Source organism: Eptatretus burgeri, chromosome 12 (assembly GCF_056783735.1).
Source record: "Eptatretus burgeri isolate ZD-2024b chromosome 12, Ebu_testis_v1, whole genome shotgun sequence".
Taxonomy (NCBI): Eukaryota; Metazoa; Chordata; class Myxini; order Myxiniformes; family Myxinidae; genus Eptatretus; species Eptatretus burgeri.
The window spans coordinates 65,077,497-65,101,713 of record NC_140972.1 but is presented as its reverse complement, the minus strand read 5'-3'; the positions used below and the strand labels follow the sequence as shown (position 1 = coordinate 65,101,713).

General features: G+C 42.2%; 1 protein-coding gene across 5 annotated transcripts in view; it reads right to left on the bottom strand.

Annotated features, from left to right (window-relative positions):
- LOC147015776 (semaphorin-4C-like) overlaps positions 1-24,217 on the bottom strand; it is a 126,167-nt gene that overhangs the window by 17,014 nt on the left and 84,936 nt on the right. For all 5 annotated transcript variants that reach the window (XM_085848284.1, XM_085848282.1, XM_085848283.1 and 2 more), the window contains 5 exons: positions 18,450-18,566; positions 17,770-17,925; positions 15,919-16,096; positions 15,628-15,772; positions 14,854-15,073 (listed from right to left, as the gene is read on the bottom strand). In XM_085848284.1, coding sequence (XP_085704410.1) covers positions 14,854-15,073; positions 15,628-15,772; positions 15,919-16,096; positions 17,770-17,925; positions 18,450-18,566 — 816 coding nt within the window. The remainder of the gene's footprint in view (positions 1-14,853; positions 15,074-15,627; positions 15,773-15,918; positions 16,097-17,769; positions 17,926-18,449; positions 18,567-24,217) is intronic.

Below are 24,217 nucleotides of genomic sequence, written 5' to 3'. Positions count from 1 at the left end.
ATATCTCTGGACATGTCATGCTTTTGATACAGAATGGTATCCTGCCTTGCTCTCCAAATTCTCTGTCTGCGGCATCCAAGGCCAACTCCACTCTTGTGTTACTGACTTCCTCTACTCTCAAAGCCAATGTTTGCCTCTCAATGGAATCCTTTCATCTCCTCTCCCTGTCAAGGCTGGAGTGCCCCAAGACAGTGTTCTGGGCCCAGTCCTATTCCTGATCTTCATCAATGATCTCTCCGACTGGAAAATCCTCCATCTATTTGCTGACGAGACAACACTTTCGCATGACATCCCTCATCCTTCAAACAGGTGGGCTGCATCCTCTTCCCTCTCTTCAACCACGAATGACAAGCTGGTCAAACACTTGGAATATGTCTTTCAATCCTGACATCCATCCATATATATATTTATAATATCTCTGAAAGGACCATCTGGCAACCCTCCCCCCCCTCACCCTTCTTCCTCAATTCTCTCCCCTCACCCTTCTTCCTCAATTCTCCCCCCTCACCCAAATGTCTCCCCTTTCCCCTCTCCTTCAAATCTCCCCCCCACTCCCCCTTCTCAAAGTTGTCTCCCTCTCTTCCTATGCTCTGAAATGTCATCACACCTCCCTCTCTTCTCACCCCTCAATGTTTGTTCCTCCCCCCACCTGCTTCCATCTCCACAATACCTCTACCCAGTCTCATTCTTCCCCTCTCCCCACCCCTCTCTTCTCCCCCCTCCACCCTGACTCCAGTTAGAACGGTGCCTGCTCTCATCTCCCCTCTCCCTGAAAGCTTCCCTCTCACCCCTCCCTCGCAAATCAACCACCTCATCTTTCTTCAAAGCAAACTTTTCTCTCTCCCCCCTTACCATTCTCAAAAGCTTCACCTCACCCTTCTCCCTCAATTCTCACCCCTCCCTTTCAAATTTCAGCCTCACTTCCCCTTCTCAAAGCTGTCCCCCTTCACATCCACAAAGCTGTCTCATTCCCCCACCCTCTGTTTTCCAGCTCATTCCTCCACCTTCTCCAATCTCCCACTTCCCTTTACCCCCTCTCTTATTACTCTCCACTGCTACTCATTCCTTCACCACCTCGCCCTTTATTCTCCTCCCCATCCGACCCTCTCCCCTAGCTCTTCCACAATCTGTCATCAACTCTCACTACCCCCCCTCCCCTCCCCTGCAACCAAAGCCTTCTCCCTCCCTCTTCCTTAATAGTGCGGACCTCAAACATCAGGTCTTCGCTCCTAACCTGACAGATCTCTCCATGAAGATTTCCACTGACAAACCAGACATAATCTGCTGAACAAAAATATTCCTCCTTCAAGACTTCTTTGACTCTTTAGTTTCTCTCCCTGGTTACTCCCTCCTCCGGTATGACAGAACTGAGCCTCATCCTGGTGGCCGAGTGCTCTCTTTATCAAAAACTCTATTTCTCACTTTCCATGCACTGCCCTCACTCTTCCACACCCCCAGGAATACCTCTGGCTATGGCTTCCCTCCGCTCCCACCTCTTGTTTATCTGTGTGTTGTACCGTCCACTAAACGGTGATGATGCCATTTGCATCTTGCTTGGCGCAAACATGGACCAACTTCTATCCACCCATCCAAACTCTCTGTTTTTTGTATACACTGTTGAGGCTCGTATGAGAGCTAACACACAGAACATACAAGGGGAGCAGGAGACAAGAAGTGCGGGAGAGGGAAGGAAAAACCAGTGTGGAACAGAGATATGAGATCTGCGGAAGGGAGAGGGATGGGGCAGGGTACACAGGCTAAACAAGATGGACACTACAGGGACTTTCAGGAAGGAAAGCCAACTTTCAGTTGGCTGAGTGTGGGTACCTCTCTCTCCTGTCATGGCAGGAGATTGACTCAATCTGTCAATTTCCCAACCCAACAGGACTCCATCTCTTCTGGATTTGATTTTGACCAATTTCCCAGAAAATGTCTGCTGTTCTTCTTCTGCTGCAATCGATTCATCTGAACATCAACATCATCGTTTTCCGGCTGTTTCAGCCGTGGTTCACCTAATGGCTGCTTTCCAGGCTGCACGATCTCTTGCTTGCCCTCTTGTTCGGCCTTTATCTCCACTATCATCTCTCAGGAAGACATTCAATGTTTTCCTCGGACGGCCTCCAGCTCTCCTTCCATTCACATTCATATTTATACACCTCCTCACACAACTACCTGCCCACATCCTTTCCATATGTCTGAACCATCTCAACCTACCCCGATGCATAACCTCACCATGATGCTTTCTATACCTAACCCATCTCCTAATTCCACACTTGGTTTCCCGTCCTTTAGTGTCACATCACACATCCACCTCACCATTCTCATTTTGCTTCGTTCACACCTCCGTTCATCCTCCTTTTTGATCACCCATGTTTCGCTGTCATACAACATCACACTTCTAACACAAGCTGCATAAAGTTTTCCTTTTAATCGGAGAGAGGTCCCTTTTGATGTTAATAGGCGCAACAACTTCGGAAATTTCCTCCAGCCACTTCTAATTCTTGCATTCACTACTGCTTCCACACCACCACCTGCACTAATCATATAATTTATCTTTATTTATTTTATAGAATTTCTTTTTCCACTACAGGTAACACAATTTGTCTACACATTCCAGATATATATATATATATATATATATATATATATATATATATATATATATATATATATATATATATATATATATATATATATATATATATATATATCCCCATAAACTAACGTTTCCACTCTAACTGGAGTCACTTGAACAAGTGACTCCAGTTAGAACGGTGCTTGTCACAACAACATATGCTTGTTAAAGCAGTTATCTCTGGCTGTTGTTAGAGAACCACCTCAGTGGCGACAAGTCTGGCATTTCACTCAGGCTGACTGGCAGTGTCTTTAAGCAGCCATCAAACTTCTAGACTGGTCTCCCATTTCTACTCTCACTGACATCAATTAATCCTGGGAACATTTTTCAAAGAAATGTGCTCTCGTGCTCTCTCGTGCTCTCTCGTGCTCTCTCGTGCACAGATTTATCCCCTCTCATCTTCAGTTGTCTGACCCTTCCTCCTGCCCATGGTACACTGCCCATTGTGGTGAGGAGGTTGTCTTGAAACAACTTGCCTTTGCTTCATGAAAAGCAAATCATACTGAAGACAATCTCAGTTCCTTCCACAAAGCTCGGAACAAGTGTGTCTATCCTGAGGAGAGCCAGGAAACAACATTTTTCTCATCTCAAATCTCAACTCTCAAACCAGTCTTCCTCCTCCAAATCCTGGTGGCAGCTAGTTAAGTGCGTTTCTGGAGTATGTTCCCTCTCCATCCCCTCCGTTATCTCAAATGGCTGCACAGCTGACACTGCACGTGAAAAGGCTGAATGCCTAAACTCTGTTTCCTTTTTAAATTTGTGTCCCAAACCCATCGCTTTCTCTACCCACCTTACCCAGTTGCACACAGCTGTTCCTGGACTCTGTGTCCTTTTCTCCTGACAAGGTGGAGAGCTTGCTGTCAAACCTTGACTCAGATTCTGAAAGCAGACCAGATGGCATCAGCCCTCACGTTCTAAAAACCTACTCTGCTGCTCTTTCTCAGCCTCTCTCTGTTCTATTCACTTTCTTATTTACTCAAGGTCATCTGCCATCTCCTTGGAAATCATCAAATATTACCGCTCTGCATAAAAAGAGCAAAAACTGATCGCTGCAACTACACACCAATCAGCCTTCCACCAACCATCAGCAAGGTCATGGAATTCATCATCGCTTCTGACATCAAATCCCTCCTCTTCTCCAAAGGCTTGATTTCCGACCATTAATTTGGATTTAGATCAGGTCACTAAACACTGGACATGCTGCTTCTGCTTTCCTAACAATGGATGGAGGTCCTAAATGCCAAACATGAGATCAGAGCTATGTCCCGAGACATATCGCAGGCTTTTGATATGGTCTGGCATCCCGCACTGCTCCCTAAACTCTCTTATTATGGTATCCAAGGCAATCTCCCACTCATGGCTTGTGGACATCCTCTAAGATCTGCTCCACAGATAAACTCCATGCTGAAATTGAGACCATCAAGACTATTCTTCTTGATAATGGGTATCCTGAACAGATCATATACACATATATATATATATATATATATATATATATATATATATATATATATATATATATATATATATATATATACACATATATATATATATATATATATATATATATATATATACTGAACAAAAATATAAACGCACCAAGCGATTGTTACTATTTTACCTCGAACTCATTAATACTAAATCTTCACAACAATTTGGTTATAGAATCCATGACAATTGAGCATTAAATTTCAAAGAGTTCCTTGAGAATTCTGGCGACAGTCTTTGCGCTACAACAGCCGACACAACCGAGGTGTCACTGTCAGAGTTCACACAGTCAGTAGCGGGTGTTGGCCTCCCTCAAGCTTGGCCTCCCTCAAGCGGTTACGCACCGTCTGGGCTGAAATGCGCCTGTTATGCAGCCCGACAGTCTCATCGGCAGTCCTCGTGGCCGGTCGGAGTCGATCCCTGAGATGTTGCAGCCTCATGTGACGATCCTGACCGGCGGTGGTCACACGTGGTCGCCGGGCATGTGGGCGGTTCACGGTGCTTCCAGTCTCTCTGAGGCGCGTTCTCAGGCGGCTAATGGTGGAGTGGTGGACATTGAAGTGTGCTGCAACGGCCCGTACTGACGTCCCAGCATTCAGCATGCCAATGGCGCGCTCCCTCAAGATTTGTGACATCTGTGGCATGTTGACATTTGGCACCAGTCCACATTTTGGGGAGGCCTTTTATAGGGCAAGCTATAGGGAGTGTTTGTGTCCTGGTCACGCTCACTGACCATCACTCTGTCAAGCCCCATGGTGCTCATGGGAAGGATTACTCAACGTGTGAGTCCACACACTCAGAGTGGTCAATTTCAATGGGAACATCTGTCTTGAGCAAAACAAAGGAACCATTGCTCAAACATATCATCGGTTTGACCATTTTCCCATAATGGCAATCTTGACTTAGATATTTAGGTTGGTGCATTTATATTTTTGTTCAGTATACATACATATATATATATATATATATATATATATATATATATATATATATATATATATATATATATATATATATATATATATATATATATAGTTGAAAGTGTGTCTGTCTGTGTGTCTGTGTTTGTCTGTGACCTATGCACGTGAAAAGTACTGGACTGATCCTCACTAAACTTCACATGCTGACAGAACATGTACCCAGGAGTGTCCCAATGTAAAAGAATTGTACTTCCGACTTGCGGTTTCCGAATTATGACATCATCACCTGATTTCGTAACGTTAATTTTTCAAGTTCAGCCGATTGACATGGGGCCAACGCCATTTGCAATAGAATGAAAAAATAATGCTACAGTCAATTGAAGACAATGACTTCCGACTTCCCGGTTTCCGAATTATGACGTCATCACCTGATTGCGTAACGTTAATTTTTCAAGTTCAGCCGATTGACATGGGACCAACGGGATTTGCTAGAGAATGAGAATTAATTAAGTCGCAAATGATGACATGAAACCAGCCTCACATTGTTGAGGCATTATGATTTTTTTTTATCTGATGCGGCAATAAATCTTAACATTTTTGAACTCGAGTCTTCTGCAAATAAAACATGGCGGGGAAAATATAATATTATAGTGGTGATGAAAAGAAAAATAATAATGGTGGCAGCCTCTACAATTTTACAATTAACTGTGACATATACTCCTTCAGACCCGCCGTCATGTGCGGGATTCCTGTGCGGAACATGGGTATCCCTGCTAGTATGTGTATATATATATATATATATATATATATATATATATATATATATATATATATATATATATATATATATATATATATATATATATATACATATACATACACACACACACACAAATTCCTGAACCTACCAAAGAATCCTATAATAGGACCTGGTAAATGTCCTGTATAGCTACATCTACCTTGGAAAAGCAAAGTGTTTCAACAGTTTGAAAACCAGATCAAACAGACAGTGTCCCATTCTTACTCTGCTGTTCAACCACGAGTGATTTTCACTAACCGCCGGTTGTTTCCGTCAGTCCAAAAAGATGTTCTGCCCACCTCTCATAAAAGTAATATTATTGATGAATTTCAGTGCCAGTGTGGTGCTGGGTATGTGGGCTGCACATCTTTGAGATTGAAGGATTGTATTGAACAACCCGTCCCTTTGGGGGATCAGACGGTGTCAGTCAACCTTACAGGGACAACCAACTCGGGCTTGTAGTCCAAGAGCATTAGGGTTTAACCTGGACATTTTTGGTAACAAGCTGATTTTTTCAGGCAAGGTCCAGGAATGTGTGTGAAATAACATACTAAAAGTCCTCATGAATCCTCCTTGAGCGTTTTCCGCAATCCAAGATGGCGTCCATCTTGAACGCAAATTGGGTAAAGCCACCTAGGTGATAGGATGGTTCATCATTTGACATGAGAGCTTGTTCAAACCGCTGCACTTCTTTATAGTCATCAGCAAAGCCCATGCTGCTCAAGATGTCTATGAGTTCACGAGATCCATACTTTCGGTGTATATACACAGCTATTCCCAACAATATCACGTGACACGAATGACCTGGGCCTACTAGCAGAGATGATGGCATGTGCTATTGAGGTGCATTTCCTGTTCGTAACCGGATCATTTTTGCCTTTGCCGTCCACTACGTTATGTACGAAACGCTTTAGGGACCTCGGTATTAATGTGTCTCCATTTTCAGTTCCATCTAATGTTGAGTACTCTTCGCGGTTGTACACTGTCAGTCTGATATCGTTGAGGATGATGGAAGCAGCCATATCTATTATACGATTGCTTTGGTTCTCAACGTCTGACACTTGATCACTGCTCCACTTTTCATGAAGTATTTTGTGCGCCGAGTCACGGAAACTCACGACACTCGACTTTCCACTGATGCTGGTTACGACTAGATCATCACCATAGTGTTCTTTGAGCTTCCGTTTCAGATGCTTCATTGAGTATCCCTCGTTTCCATCCAAAAGCGTGGCCATGTAGTCTGAAAGCTCTTGAACTGTGTATTGGCATTCATCACTGTCATCAAGAAACTCACATAGCTTCTGAAATGCTTCCTGGCGAATACTTTCAGTTGACACTCCCTCGTACTTTTTCTTGAGAAAGGATTGGGCACATGCTCGATGATATTTTGCTTCAGCTGCAACCAGATCATATGCATGTTGCACACGATCAGAGACATCATTGCCCCACTTGTCATCTCGCTCTCTTGCATGATCCAATACTGTTGCCTGAAACTCTAAGGTCTGAACACTGCTTACTGAATCTTTCCTACGAGAAGGGTTTTTAGTGTCCTGCGTGATAGGATCCGAACAGAACATACAATCATTCTTTATATCGAATGTCTTTGAAGCAGTCGACCATAATTGAGTCACATCTTCATCTTCTTCAAGACAGGATGATTTTCTTTTTGTAGACACTATGGAACATTTCCTTGTGTAATTCTTGCGACAAACAGCATGGATTCGTAGTGGTGTTGCATTCTGAAACATCTCATGGAAGCCATCACCACGTTCTAAACTTGACATCACAAGTGTCCTCCGCCCCTTCTCCCCAACTTCAACCGTAGTAGGTGATGTTTCTTTGCAAATGATGCAAACCACATCCATTATCTGTAATGACAGAAATATGTCATGGACATAGTTTTCTTTTTGAATGTGAAACGTACTTCACATAGCTGCTTGGAAATGATAAATCAGGTTGCTACGTTTTAATCAAAAGAGATTTAAAAAGTGATGTGTTGACATTAAAGATGCATTGAGGGAAGGATATGCCATCACATGATTCTGCAATTTCTATAACACATCACAATCACAGTACTCTATAGCATGTTTACATATTGATACCTGTGAAGTTAAATTACGGATGAATCAACTCATTGTGGGATGCCAGAATGTCTGGTAGGAATTGTATTGGGCAGAGAAAATCTCGCAAGGAAACCCGAGAGGAAAATGATGATGATAGTGGCTACTCCACAGAAATTCACTGCCATGTAATATGTGACTTGAAGACCAACTTATTTTGTTATCCCTAGATGTGCACTGCACTTGTACTGTCGCAGCCTGGTAATATATTTTATCTCCTATGACAACCAGGGATGACATCTCATAGCACTTTGTATCCAATGGAAAAGGCACTTTAAAATGTCTGCTATTATTAATAATGAATGTATACTAGCATATCACAATATGGGAATGACATGACACACACAAAAAAGGAACCTTTTATACAAATACAGCATACATGTACCAATAGGAAGGAGTGTCATACACTCTCTGATTTCTATCATACTATAATTCTTTTCATCTGCATGAAACAAATAAAATGATTCAATACAATGTTTTAGGTGTAACGATAGACTACTCCACAGAAATTCCCTGTCAAGTGATATTACACAGTACTGTGTAGTACATGCATGAAGACACAAATTTTGATCATGCATTTAGTCTGGGTACCAAAAATAATAGTTTTACTTCCTTAATGATAACGGAATGTTTCAAATAGAACTCACCTCATGGTAGACATCAACTGCATCTTGTTGGTAAAAAAAGGTTAGCACCAAGTTTTCAATTTCCGAGCTTTCGGTGACGAAAATGGACCATATGGCAAATTTATGTCGCCCTGTCTGTTTAGCATCAAACTGATGGTACAATGTTTCCCTCGTAATGTCATAAGCGATTAAGGGCACACTTCTAGACTTTAACATTCAAATTGATTTGAATACTGTATGCACAGCAACCACATTTATAATTGAAATGTTTGTTGAATATTTTCAGGATGAAATATCACAGTTAATTAATTAATGATAAATATTTAAACAATTTTGAGACAAAATTGTTAATGACGGCCATTTTGGACACCATTTGGGATTTTTGGAAGAGCTCAAACAGTTTTATTGGTACTTGCGTGCTTCAACATCTCTTAAAATGTATTCTATCGAGTTCCTTATACTTCAAAACATATATTTAGACATTTAAAGTGTGTTTTGGGGAAACCTACTTGCAAAGTTATGACAAAAAACAGTAAATATGGTGGCCATTTTGGACGCCATTTTGGATTTTTGGAAGAGCTCAAGCGGTCTTATTGGTACTTGCATGCTTCAATATCTCTTAAGATGTATTCTAATAAGTTCCTTATACTTCAAAACATATGTTTAGACATTTAAAGTGTGTTTTGGGGAAACCTACTTGCAAATATATGAGAAAAACATGAAATGGCGGCCATTTTGGACGCCATTTTGGACTTTTGGAAGAACTCAAGAGGTCTTATTGGTACTTGCGTGCTTCAGCATCTCTTAAGATGTATTCTAATGAGTTCCTCATACTTCAAAACATATATGTAGACATTTAAAGTGTGTTTTGGGGAAACCTGCTTGCAAAGTTATGAGAAAAACAGAAGAGGCGGCCATTTTGGACGCCATCTTGGATTGTGGAAAACACTCAAGGAGGATTCATGAGGACTTTTAGTATGTTATTTCACACACATTCCTGGACCTATCCTGAAAAAATCAGCTTGTTACCAAAAATGTCCAGGTTAGGGCCTATTTTGACCTAATGCTCTTGGACTATTGTAAGAATGTACACAGAACGACATTTCCCTGTGCCTCTGAAATTGGTTACCATTTACTGAATAAGCCTCAGTGTGCAGAGCAATATCATATCGGCTGGTTTAAAATCCTGAGTAGAGGACGCAGTTTAGCTCACCTTTGTGCAATGGAGGCCACATTCATCAGGTCAACCAATCCCATTCTTTGTAGACATCAATAATTTGTCCGAACTTTATATCTTTTGAATCCGATGGCTCTACCACAGTCAGTTGTGTGACAACTCTACCTTCTCTACTCTACAACAGTCTTCAACTCTACTCTACTCTACTCTACAACCAGTCTTCAACTCTACTCTACAACAGTCAGTTGTGTGAGAAGGCTGAATGCCTCAATTCTGTTTCCTTCCACATCTTGTGTGGCCAACCCCTCATTCCCTATTGCACCCAACTGCTCCTCGACTCTGTCTTTTGCACCTGAGAATGTGGAGAAGGTTCTTTCGACCCTTGACGTTGACTCTGCTACTGAAACGGATGGCTCATGTGTCCTACAAACCTGCTCTGCTGGTATTTCCATCCTCTCTCTGCACTTTTCACCCTGTCATTTCTGTGAGGTCATCTTCCATCTACTTGGAAATCCTCCAACAACACTGCACCCCAGAAAAAGGTGCAAAAACTGATCCCCTCAACTACAAACCTATCAGCTTACTTACAATCATCAGCAAGTCACAGAATCCATCATCAAGTTAAAATAAAAAACTTCCTTTTCTCTGACAACCTCATTTCAAATCACTAATTTGGTTTCAAACCAGGTCACTCCACCTTAGAAACGCTGCTTCTACTCACCCAACAATGGATGGAGGCCCTCATTGTCAGACATGGGACCAGGGCCGTCTCTATGGACATATCTCGTGCTTTTGATACAGTCTGGCATCCTGTCTTACTCTCCAAACTCTCTGCCAATGGCTTCCAAGGCCAACTCCACATTTGGCTTCCTGACTTCCTCTACTCTCCTGGCCAACATGTGGCACTCAACGGAATCCTTTCATCTCCTCTCACTTTAAAGTTTAAAGGCTGGTATGCCCCAAGACAGTGTTCTGGGCCCAGTCTGATTCCTGATCTTCATCAATGATCTCTCTGACTCTGAAAAATCCTCTGTCTATTTGCTGATGACTCCACCCTCTGCCATGACATCCCTCATCCATCAAACAGGCTGCAGGCTGTTCCCTCTCTTCAGACCTTGAAAGAAAAAAAAAATCACAAGATGGTCAAACACTTGAAATATGTCTTTCAGCCCTGACAAATCTCACGCAGGCACTATCTCTCTCTGAAAGGACTATTTGGCAACCCCCCCCTCTGTCCCCATCTACTTCCTCAACAATCCTCTTGAAGAAGTCCTTCCATTCAAGTTTTTGGGTCTTCCTATCAGCCACAATCGTTCTTAGACAAACAACATTTCAACGTTGGCCTCCAAAGCTAGCTTCCGACTGGGAATCATCCTCCATCGTCCAAAGCCCTTCCTTGGCACTCCTGAACTCATATCCATCTCCAAGACCTTCATCCGCAGCTTGATGGAGTTTTGCTCTCCCCTCTGGGTTGACTCCTCTGCCTCACATCTTGCTCAGCTTGATGCTGTGGAAACCAAGGCCTTCAAGAACATTGGAATTTCCCACGCTGAAGCTGAGTCTGTGGGCTTATCACTTCACCTTTGTAGACAGGTTGGTGGTCTCTCTGTCTTCCACTGCCTCCTTTCTGGCCTTGCACCCTCTGTTCTCGCAATGCTTTGTCCCCCCACAGGTTTCTGCAGGGCACACACGGTCTGCCATCAACCCTGTTCTGGTAAAACGCAAATTCAGGATCACTGCTCTCCTCCACTTATTTGTTCCTCTTTTTTCCCCCACCGATGGAATCAACTTCCACATCCTCTCCAATCTCATTCCTTCCATCCAGGTCTTCAAGACAGCTGTACACAACCATCTCAGATTGTCCCCAATTCAAAACCATGATCTTTTTTTTTTGTATCCTCGTTAACCTCACCCGAATCCCTCCTAATTTTACAGTTTTTCCTCCTTGGAGTTTCTTTCTCCATGCATGTGTGTTTTGCGTCCTGTTCTTGTCTGTTACGTCCTGATCCATTCAGTGTGCTAGCTCGTCTGCAAGTCTCGACTATGTATACAAAAAAAAGAAACAAAAAGAAAAAGCTGTCCAGCTACGGTTCCATAACAGACCGGACTACAAACTGTCGAAGTAGTGTTTCATAGTTCATTGGCAGGGTGTTGTATCACAAAGTGCACCATCCATTGGATGGACACAAAATCTGGATGTCCCATCTGTTAGCATTAGTTGATGGATATTAAAGATCCCATGATGATTTTGTCATGATCAAGTCTGTTATTGTTGGCCCTCTGGACAAAGTACAACATTCTTGCCTTGATTGCCGCTGGAAAGGCAAAGGAAAACCACTCGGTGTAATCCTTAGCCATTGGGCTGATTTGGCATCACTGAGCCTTCCTTTTGGAAGAGTACGACAAAGAGCGAGAGGGAGAATCCACAAGTTTCGATGCTGTCTATCAAAATGTCAGCTTTAATCTCTTTGCCAGTAAGAAGCCAGAAACAATAGATGCTAAATATCTGGATGCCACCCTTTTGAAATCGCTTTGGTGAGGCCTTTTTGTCAACAGAACCGTGCCAAATACAATCATACATTCATTTATTTGCTAATAGTGACAACAAAGACGCAGCAAATTAGAACGGCACTCGGTTCAATGCATACCTCCGCCAGACCGAACAGTTTACACTCTGTATCCCACTGATAGGCCAGATCTGCATCTGGACTTTAACCAAAATCGAATTGGCTTGTTCTTGTCACCTATTCAATCTGTCCACCAAATTCTGGCATAATCCATCGACAACTTTTTGAAATATCAAAATATTGGGCTGTTTATGTAGTTTTTGGTGCCATCTCTCAAGGATGAAGAATCAGTTTAAAATAAGAAATAAAAATGCTCATATCCAAATCCTGATGTTCACCAACATTGAATAAATTCGTCCTTGGTAGCCACCCAACCTGTCCACCAAGTTTCATCTGAATCCGTTCACAACTTGTTGAGATATCATGCTATATAACTTTGGCCCTATCTCTCAATGGTTCTGCTCTTGCGTATTGGCAGTTTGGCTGCCGTTTAGCTCTCATTTCTTGGAAGCGTGGCTGTGCCGCTAATGCTGTGCCCCTCCACCAGTACACTCACTGGTACTCAACACCGACCTCAGAAGAATGACAGGCTAATTCAACCCCACCTGGTGTCAACCCCACCCCACTCTAAGATCCTAAGCCAGCCTTCCTAACCACGAAGCCAGCACCAGGCTTGCATCTCTCAATGGTGAAGAATCATTGAAAAAAAAAAAATTCTAGTAACTGAATCCAAATTTGGATCTTCACCAAAATCTAAGCAATTAGTTCTCATTACATACCCAACCTTCTTCTTCTTCTTTCGGCTGCTCCCGTTAGGGGTCGCCACAGCGGATCATCCGTATGATCCGCATAGTGATTTGGCACATGTTTTTTTTTTTTTTTACGCCGGATGCCCTTCCTGACGCAACCCTGGTCGCCTCTTACGACACAGGGATATGGTACACCTATTTTAACCGGGGTATACACCGGCCCAGTACACTGGTACTCATTTCGCCGACCTCGGAGGGATGACAGGCTGAGTCAACCCCCTGGTGTATTAATTCAGTGGCTCAACGGGGCTTGAACTCAGGACCTTTTGGATCCCAAGCCGCTGCCATTACCACTGCGCCAACACCAGGCATCATTACATACCCAACGTGTCCACCAAAATTTCGCCCGAATCCATCGATAACTTTTTGAGATACCCTGCTCACAGATGAACGGACAAAACAGACAAACAGACAGGTGTGAAAACACAAGCTCCATCCACCTTCGGTGGCAGGGGTAATTAGACTAGAATGCCAAAACATACTCCCGAAGAAACAAAAGCACAAAGATCAATTAAATATCAAACACAGATTCCTGGCAGAATCACTGCCAAGTAATACAGGCTGTGGTGCATCATGAATGATGGTGTGGGAGGTTAGAATGAAACATTCCACATCGTGATTGGAATATTAAAACACCCCCACCTCAACCAGCCCCTCAAAGAAAGTCAGTCCCTTTTTTGCACCTGCTCATTTTCCTCAAAGTACAGACAGGTGGCTGTTTTTTTACACATGTATTACTATTCCAGTGTGTGTGTGTGTGTGTGTGTGTGTGTGTGTGTGTGTGTGTGTGTGTGTGTGTGTGTGTGTGTGTGTGTGTGTGTGTGTGTGTGTATTAGAATTGTGAGCAAGATAAATGAAAAAAAAACAAAAAAAACAAGAGGTGTACGTGTGCACATGCATGTCCTCCTCCGTTTACATTTTTGTGTGAACACCGTTCATGAACAAAACAATTGGACAAGGCATGCGAGACATGGACGTGATAAGACAAACGGTCCTTCCCTGCATTTACATTTTAAAATGACTTTCCTTGAAAGTGCAAGATCCAAACTCTTGTTTCGAGTGATGTAGTTAACCAGAGATTTTGCTCTTCACGAGAACTGCAGCAAAAAACATCTCCAATTCATACGGCATCGTTTTGTTTATTTTGAGCAGCGAGTGGTTTCTTGATTAAACGGCAGTCACCGAGAGAAAATAACGCCATCTAAGCTTTATGGCACTCCTTAAGCAAAGCAGGACAGGGTGCCAAAAAAGCAGCCACAACATATGGGGTTTGCAAAGTAAATCTGTGCAGAGGAGCTAAAGTCAACAAGGCAGCTATTTAAAGTCTCGACATCTCAGGCAGAAGATGAATGTCAAATCAATCCTGAAAATTAGGGCTTCCAGTGAAAATCGCTGCACACCATACCAGTGCCACAGTATCTCGAATACAACTTTGTTTTCATCTCCAATCATGTGAACTGTCACAATACGCATTCATTTACATCGATGTACAGGAACGATAGAACTTTTGTACATAAATCTTCGTAGAAACCGGCTCGTATCATTACATATGTAAGAATAGACACCCTCCCCGCCCCTCAGAACCTACCCACTCACAAAAAGTACAAAATTAACTCAAAGTACACATATACATAGAAAATGAGAGTTGAATGAAGAATGGCTATCAATAGAGCAGGATGAAATCAACAATTAAAGTTGTGCTCAAGTCATACCTGTTCCCAAGAACAACACGTCGACAATTTCATTGGACACATGAACACGTGCGACGGCGATGGTTGTGTAGTTCACATGAGACTTGATGAGCAGAGGTATCCTGGTGGGCTGTCTCACATCTTGTTCCATAAGAGGACAATCCCGCACAAAGGAGAGTGTCTGATCAGGCAAGTCCGTGGAGCTGTTGTATTTCTTGTTCCTCTGCTCATTTGTGATGCACTAGTGATTAAGAAGGAACACCAAGGCAAAGGAGAAACACCAGTAAGTATCGATGAAAGCATTTGTGAAAACAAGCGTCGTGTACGCAAGTGAGCACATGTCACAATCTATTCCGCCTAAGATATGAGTGGTAGGGCAATCAAATAAATAAACGACACAAAACAAATATGCTCATGAAGGTTAATAACAAATTTAGATTGATACATGTCATGAAGCTGAATTAGGGGGAGAATAGAAATAGACACATAATAGGCTGTCATGTGGAAACAAAAGCGGAAAGCAAACAGCATATCGCAGTTTAATGGAAAGAGTTCAATGATCCATTTACTTCCTGGAATATATAAACATCCATCAGTGGTGCTGTGCATTTGGTAACTGTGGAGCTTCCACTCAAACCACAGTGTAAGTGGGGAGTGGAGGAGATGGAGGAGATGGAGGAGATGGAGGAAATCAAAATGATCCCAAACAAAATCTCCCATTGCAATATCAGGGAGGTATAGGGACGTAAAGGCCGTCAACATCGTCATTTCAAAATGCACTCATGATTCAAGTACCTGTCCTGGACGTGGAGAGGGTAACTGCCCACCCTGCTCATTACATTTCTGTTTTTCGTCGGTCTGTTGCTTGTAATTCCCATCAAATATCCGGTTTATCTCCTCGATGTCATAATGGCACACAGCCGAGTGTCCATCCTGACTCCTGTAACAGAATACCAAGATCACATTACCTGCCAGGTATATTAATAAAAGTTAACTCTTGATGATATTCAGAAAGCCATTGACATCTTCCTCTGCTTTTCTCAAGCTCAGTGAACTGGGCAAGTCAAAGATGACCATACAACACACCATTGCTTGGAAAAGACACCGTAGAATACGGTCTCCTTCCAGGCTTTCGGGCCATTGGGCTGCAGCACGAATGTTCCACGCAGAATGCTAAAGAGCGAACCATCTTGGTCAGCGCATACAAGCTGAGCCTTCAAGAAGGTGGTCCAACGATTTTGTAAAATGCGTTTACCGCCAGCATCTTCCTAAAACAACAAAACAACAACACGAATGAACAATCTAATTTTGTCAATGATTGTTACCTCTGCCACAAAAGTTGAATGGAGGTTAAGTTTTCACCGCTGGTTGTCTGTCTGTGAGCAGGATACCTCAAAAAGTTATGGACGGATTTGGACGAAGCTTGGTGAACAGGTTAGGTGTGTGACAAGAATGAAGTGATTAGATTTTGGTTAAAATCTGGATATGAGGATTTTTTAAAGGAGTTCTTCACTATTGTGAGATGGCGCCAAAGACGATACGTAGCACAATACCTCAAAACACTGTGGACAGATTATGATAAAACCTTGTGGATGAGTTGATTAGGTGACAAGAACAAGCTGATTCGATTTTGGATAAGGTCCGGATGCAGATCCAGCCTATCCGTGGGACACCTGGCAGAGGTACGCATTGCACCGAGTGCCGTTCTAATTAATAATATGTATTCTAATTTTGAGGATATTTATTTTGTGTAATGTCTGCAATACTTTTACTCATCTTCAGGTAGCTCTGTGTAGCGAAGATGTCGCGACTGTCGGATCCAGAAAGTTGATATAACACGTTACCCCACGCAGTGTTCAAGTATATACTTCAATTTAAATAAAATAATGACATTAAAGATCATTAAAAAAATTTCTTTCCAGAAGTTTAGCGCTATTGAAGCAGTCTTATACATCACCTTTATACACCACCCTATTTAACATGTCCAAGTACCTACCCTAAATGGAAAGGTTTTGGAAGTGATAAGAAGACGATTTGTGTTTTCCTGTGTTCATGTAGTACTGTATACAATTCAATTTGAACTAGTGCGGGCCCGAACGTGCAAAAAAAGAAAAAGAAGAATTGTGACGTCAATCGTGACGTCATAGCACCGTGTCCTGTCATTGGTTTGGTAAATAAATGGCCATAACTTGGGAACCACTTGTCTGATTAATATCAAACCTTGAAAAGGCACATCCTCAGGTCCCCAGCAATATACCTGGCAAGTTTCAATGAGATCGGACCAGTGGTTGTTGAGAAACAGCGGTCACACACACACACACACACACACACACACACACACACACACACACACACACACACACACACACACACACACACACACACACACACACACACACACACACACACACACACATTGCTGGAGTTATAGATAGATAAAATAAAGATTGTAAAAGTCGTATTAAAAAAAAATTCTTGAATTTACCACCATTTTACTGCTGTTGATGAAGTGTCAATGCATCACCCTATCTAAACACGTGACATTAGTTATTCGTGCCTGTTTGTCCTTTATGACGTCCTTAAAGACAATAAGTTTCCTGTTTGGAATGATTTTCAATTTTGTTTGATTGCCAGACAGGCAGCAGAGTAAAAAACAATATTAGCTCACTCCTCTCTGGCCATGTGCAATCAGGACGAATTCAGAGCCAAAGTATGTAAAACGGCAGGTTTGTTTTCCGATTCATGGTCCGATTCGTGTTCAAAATATAACATTGAATTTTAAAAATGAAAACAAAAAGTTTCTGTGATCATAAAATGATATTTACAGACAAGACAGACAAGAACCAATTGCTTAACCACGTTTTTCGTTTCAAGTGCGTGGGGTAAAAATACTGTATGCTGGAAGCAAGGAGATGTATGCATAATGCTGCACGAAACTCGCCTTGCATACGCGAGCAATTCTGGACACAACCACCTTGTTGAAATACGTAAACTCTTTTGCCACTTCTGTAAAGAAGAAGTATATCTTGTCATCGTCCCCGATGGGAGACTCGTAGCTCTCCTCGATGAAGGCTGCACTCACAAAGTTGGGCTCTGTTAAGAGGGAAAAAAAAGAGTGCTCTGTGTTAAGTTCGGATTGAGACACAAAGGCGTCTCTTATAAAACCTCCTACTCCCCCCCACGCACCAACACACACGGTCGTGCCGGGTCGTTATGTAAGTGGGGTTTGATATTCAACTTGCATCATCGTGAAAGGGTACTGGCCGTAAATAAGCCTCCATCGCTCATGGTGGTCCAAAGGTATCGTAGATTACAGAATAAGATAAGCTCATTTGCACAACTTTGCATCAGCCCAAAATATTGACCGAACAATGCCACACAAAGGCCGCCAAAAAAAACAAAACAAACAACAATAACAACAACAAAAAAATCAAAGCGAAGGATAAAAATTGAAAAAAGGTGAAACTTTATATTAGAGGATGCTTACAGCTTTGAACAAAACAGTATCCTACAACAGTATCCTTCGGAAACTCAAGATAGAAAGGTGCAATCAAGGTATTTCATGTCAAGCGATGGGAGGCTGTGTTGACGTCAGAAAGAAAGTGGAACTATCTTACCATTCAGCCACGTAACAAAGTACTCGGACTTCAAGAACCGTCTCGAGCCGAAGCTCCGTGAGATTATTGAGCTGGTGCCAAGGAAGTTATCTGTCGTTCCTGCGTAGAAGTCTCCATCTGCGAGAGATCAGACGCATGAAAAATTACAAGCTTAACCCACGAGTGCAAATTTGAATGCTCCCTCAAAAAAAGTCCATCGATTGCTCTTGGTTTTACAAAATAATGCATCAATGCATACGTTGAACAGCAGGAATATAAAGAAAGCCGGCCATTATTGCTAAATGACAAAGACCAAGATCGTTGCACTGTCTATACAGATACATATCATGGCAGATTGAAAGGACCTGTTTTACAGTTGTGTGTGCCAGCCTCGTTTAGCACAGCACAACTACTACACAGAGAATCATTTTCATGACTAAACCCGGATTGCATTGGAATACGTCAAGATGATGATACATTTCCAGAAAACACTTATTACATGCACACATACAGTGACCAGAGACATTCCGATTTAGTGACTGTTATTTAACTATTTACAGATTCATGGTCATCAATATCCCAATTGGAATTTTTCGAGTATTGGGTGCAAATGTGTGTAGGAATGCATTTTGTTTCGCAATACTTAAATAGGGACTCGCTGATGTGAACGCAGCCGATTAGAAACTTCAAAGGTCACAAGTTACTAAAGGCAAGTCAATTTACTCCCATGAAATCATCGAAAACATAATCTTTAATAACAGCTCGATTATTATTAAAAAGGCAATGACAGCTTCGCAGTACAAGAACCGCGCCGAGATGGAACCAAAGTCCGCATATCCATGAGTCATGGAAGAATGAGGGACGGTCCTCAAGCCATCCTCATTCTCGGACAATGAATGTGATTAAGACGTTATGAATAGGCACGTGTGTGTGATCTGATTTGGAAAGATGCCGATTGTGTGAGATCTCGACACAAAGAACACTCATGACGTCAAAAGAACTCTTAGCCTGACTTTAAATATAAAAGAAACAGGATAAAGACATCTCTGTAAACTGGAGACTGCTATAAATTACCCATCATGGCCAATAAAAAGTGTCTGCAGACATAAAAACAATCTTGAAATGATAGCATGCAATATATGTGCACAATGATATAATGATAGCAATTCATTGGTGCTCACTGCTCATAATCAAGCATAAAACCTGTGCTCGACAATCCGTTGACCAGGCTGATTTTTTTCGGGATTCTTACATAACCGATACTGATAATGAATTATGCAAGCAGAGTTCAGCATAACGGTAAGAGATTTCCCAATATTGCAACATGATAACTAAACTGTGAGAAACAAAACAACCTGCTACTGCCACTATATTATCTGCTACAACAGCACTGTAGTAGCAGATACTTGTACTCATCTTCATCTCCACTACACATAGGAATGTCACCTCTCCCTGTCAGCCATACTGAGTGAGAGAGAGAGAGAAGAGAGAGAGAGAAGAGAGAGAGAGAAGAGAGAGAGAGAAGAGAGAGAGAGAGAGAGAGAGAGAGAGAAAGTGAGAGAGAGAAAGTGAGAGAGAGAAAGTGAGAGAGAGAAAGTGAGAGAGAGAGAGAGAGAGAGAGAGAGAGAGAGAGAGAAGAGAGAGAGAGAAGAAGAGAGAGAGAGAGAGAGAGAGAGAGAAGAGAGAGAGAGAGAAGAAGAGAGAGAAAGTGAGAGAGAGAGAGAGAGAGAGAGAGAGAGAGAGAGAGAGAGAGAGAGAGAGAGAGAGAGAGAGAGAGAGAGAGAGAGAGAGAGGCAGAGAGAGAGAGAGAGAGAGAGAGAGAGAGAGAGAGAGAGAGAGAGAGAGAGAGAGAGAGAGAGAGAGAGAGAGAGAGAGAGAGAGAGAGAGAGAGAGAGAGAGAGAGAGAGAGAGAGAGAGAGAGAGAGAGAGAGAGAGAGAGAGAGAGAGAGAGAGAGAGAGAGAGAGAGAGAGAGAGAGAGAGAGAGAGAGAGAGAGAGAGAGAGACAGAGAGAGAGAGAGAGAGAGAGAGAGAGAGAGAGAGAGAGAGAGAGAGAGAGAGAGAGAGAGAAGAGAAGAGAGTGGAGAGAGAGAGAGAGAAGAGAAAGATCAAGCAAATCCAGTTTTCAATCTCAGGTGAAAGCAACTTGCATATAGTGCAGTGCTGTTAAACTTGTTTCACATCCTGATTACAGTTAATCACTCAAAACGGTTGCCATTAGCCTGATAACCCAGTTGGCCGAAGATGCATTCAATGTGCATGGGCGTGTTGCAGAGTTTTTCATCAAAGTGGCTTGAAAAAGCCTCCAAGAAAAGAAAAAAAAAACTATAAAAGCTTTGAAGTGACTGAAATTGCAATTAAGTTTCAACAATAACCATTAGCTATAGAAAGTAGGTTCCAGATTGCAAATTCCGCAGTTGGCCATTGGCTGTAGTCCAATTTTACAAGACCACAGCACGAAACGTGTTATTAACAAAAAAAAAAGGGAAGAAAAAAAAAGAGAAGAACCACAGGTTCTGTTTCCTTTACAACATCCTTCATATAATCGGCAGAGAAAGACTCACATGTAATTCATATTATCCTTTCCACACACCTCAAACCCTTCAATACACAAATCAAGCGAAACAAAAGTCAAGTTTTCAAAACTCAATTATTACATCTGATCTCCATACCACTGAGTATGGTGAAAAGGTCGAGAATATGCGAGATGTGCTGCACAAAGGTTGCACACTTTAAACGGGTTGTCATACAAGTAGTGTGGGACGAGGCCAAGTATTGTGATAGGTCAGGTGTGGCCATGCAAGAAGCTATTTTACCCAAACCTTCAGGCAGGTGGTCCACAGAGCGTGGTTGGTCACAAGACGACTCGAGAGCATCATCAAGAACGGGTAGCTCTGTGGACAACATAGCTGGACTATGAAGGGATAGCACAACTAGCCACAAACGAGGATTGTTTGAAGAAAAAGGGACTCAAAGAAAGCCTGCTTTTACTTATGTTGACCAGCTTACTGCATGCAGCTGGAGGTCAAAAACGACAACAACAAAAAAACATGGAACAACCTGAACAGATTGTATAGGACGACGATGGCCACTTGGAATGTATGCTCTCTCACAGCTATCAGGAAACTAACCAACAAGAGTGACGCACAGCTGTCGTAGCATAGGTATAATATTGATGTGACTGCCCTAAGCAGAACCCGCATTGCTGAAGAGGCCCAACAGAACCAGGTAGTGGATAAATCTTCTGGTTGGACCAAGCACCAAAAGAGCAATGAAGGAACATAAAAAAAAAAAATTAAATATTTCATTAATTACCCGTTACAGCTCAAAGCAGATAATCTGATCATTCTCAGCATTGTTAATGGGAGAATATGTTGGGATCACAATGCCTGGAAAGGCGTCATTGACCATCAAGTCAGAAATAGCTCCACTGGTGAGCTACTGTTCTCAAAAAAGTGTTAAACACTGGTTGGTGATTACAAACAACTTATTCTGCCAAAAAAAAAAAAATACATAGCCACATGACAGCTCCCCCCTCAAATAATTGGCTCCTAATCAATTGGACAACATGGGCAATGGGAGAAGCAGAGTGCTGGGCAGAGAGATCTCAGACTTGTACGTGCATCGCAAACCCTGTCAATCTAACGCGAGCATATACAATCTGTGATCAAATCGGTTGTTAGACTTAAAATAGCCTCTCATTTCAGGAATCTCGAGATGAAGGGAATTGTTATAACCAAACTAACTAAAGCATTGAATTTGACTGATACAGAACAAGAATACATCTACAGTAATGGAACCACCTCAGAGACAAGGTCTACGAAACCTTATCCGAGACCAAAAATAAATATCAGATTAATGGCAAACAAAAAATAACCAAGCCTCTTAAAGACAAGTGGAAAGCCCACTCTACATTGCTCAAGGATGCTTCAAATAAGGTTTCTTTTTTTCAGCTGTGCAGAATCCAATGCAAACTCAGATTGATGAACGACCGTGAGTCCGATAGCAAGGCAGATAACATAGAGGAACTTGCCCACGGTCACAGTCAACCTTTCTGCAGGGAACTGAAAGACATATATGGACAAACGTCTGCTATCACAGGTCATCCGGGAACAGCCAAGTGCAATCGGTTACTTACCGCGATAAAACATTGACAGACTAGAAGACATAACTTCCTGAAAAGATACAAGAATGAGGTGAGGTCTCACAGAAGCTAAAGGATACAAACATGGTACCTAGATAGTAGATATAAGAGAAACAGATCCAATAATGATTGTGGCAAGTATAGAAGAATTTCACTGTCTGTTGCTGGAAAGGTCCTTTCAAGTGTGTTACCAAGTTGCTTCCTTTCTGCAATCATAGACTTGGTCTTTCACATACCATATTATGGCTTCCAAATGTCCGAGATTCCAGAAAAATGTCGCGAACAGCAGAAGAAGACCTCTCACGGCATCCATCGACTTTATAAAAGAAAGCATTCAATACCATCCGCAGGTGGACTTGGACTATGTTTCAAGTTGGGAGGCATGGACAAGATAGTCAACATCATACGCCAACTTCATGATGACCTACCTGTTGATGGGGAAATTATTGTGACTTTTCTTGTCATTAATGTGTCAATACAAGTTCTTGTCGTCGATGTTGGCAAATGATTATTCCTTCATCACCGAGGAGATAAAAATCGAGAATTAATAATGCCAACTCCACTGCAGTCACTTCCATGACTACATATGGAAGCAACATGGCACTCACCTTCACACAAAACTTAAAGCTCTACAGAGCAGTTGTAATGCTAACACTACTCCATGATTCTGAGTCCTTGGTGTGTTGGTATGTTACCATCACTATATTGCTGCTCTTGAGTTGTTCTACATGCATCACCTTCACCTCATGTTGGGTAACCAGTATCAAGACAAATGACTTAAAATAATATTCTGGCATTGAGGCCATACGAATCAAGAACTAGCTCTGCTGGACTGGCCATGTCTGCCAAAAAATTTATTAACCCAAGCCGAAGCAATTAATGTTGGAGAATTCACCCATGACAAACGTACTCACAGCAAGCACTTTAAGGATGTACACACCTTCATGTAGCAAGCACATGAATGCGTGCACATTCCTTCAAAGCCTGCAACAAAGAAGCGAACGACTGGGAAGGGGGTGTTCAGGACCGGCTCAAATGGCACCGCGTCACAAGGCAGTGGATAGTCGTCAATGAGACAACAGTATCAAAGGTGTCTAAGAGAGTGGCAGAAACTGCGGCAGCAAGTCAAAAGCAAACCTCAAGCACGTCCTTTCCACCAACCCCAGAAATGTCCAGACAGTGATCTCAAAGACTGGACTCCACAGTTACATGAGGACCCGCAAGTCTGAGACCACACATACGCAATCGGATACCACTGTTATCATTATATCTGGTCATTATTGCATCTATCACTTCACATCCTTTTACGAATAAATGCACCAATATGCAACTTCGCAACAAAATGTTGTCCTCATCTGGCTGTGAAATAGCCATCACACTCAAGTGTTTGTTGGTCCATGATTATTTGCGAAATGTGGCGTGTCATCATAATATGGATTCCAGTTAATGATAGATCATTCCCAATGTCACCGTTGTTCAGGCGGTGATGGAGATCATGGATTAAATTGAAATACAGTACATACGTAATGACACGGATTGTTCCACATCTAATGATGGTGATACCCACAAACATTTTCGTGATATGGATATTTCACAGCCAGCTGGGGATCATAAATGAGAATGGCTGTTTTCAACAGAGATTATTGA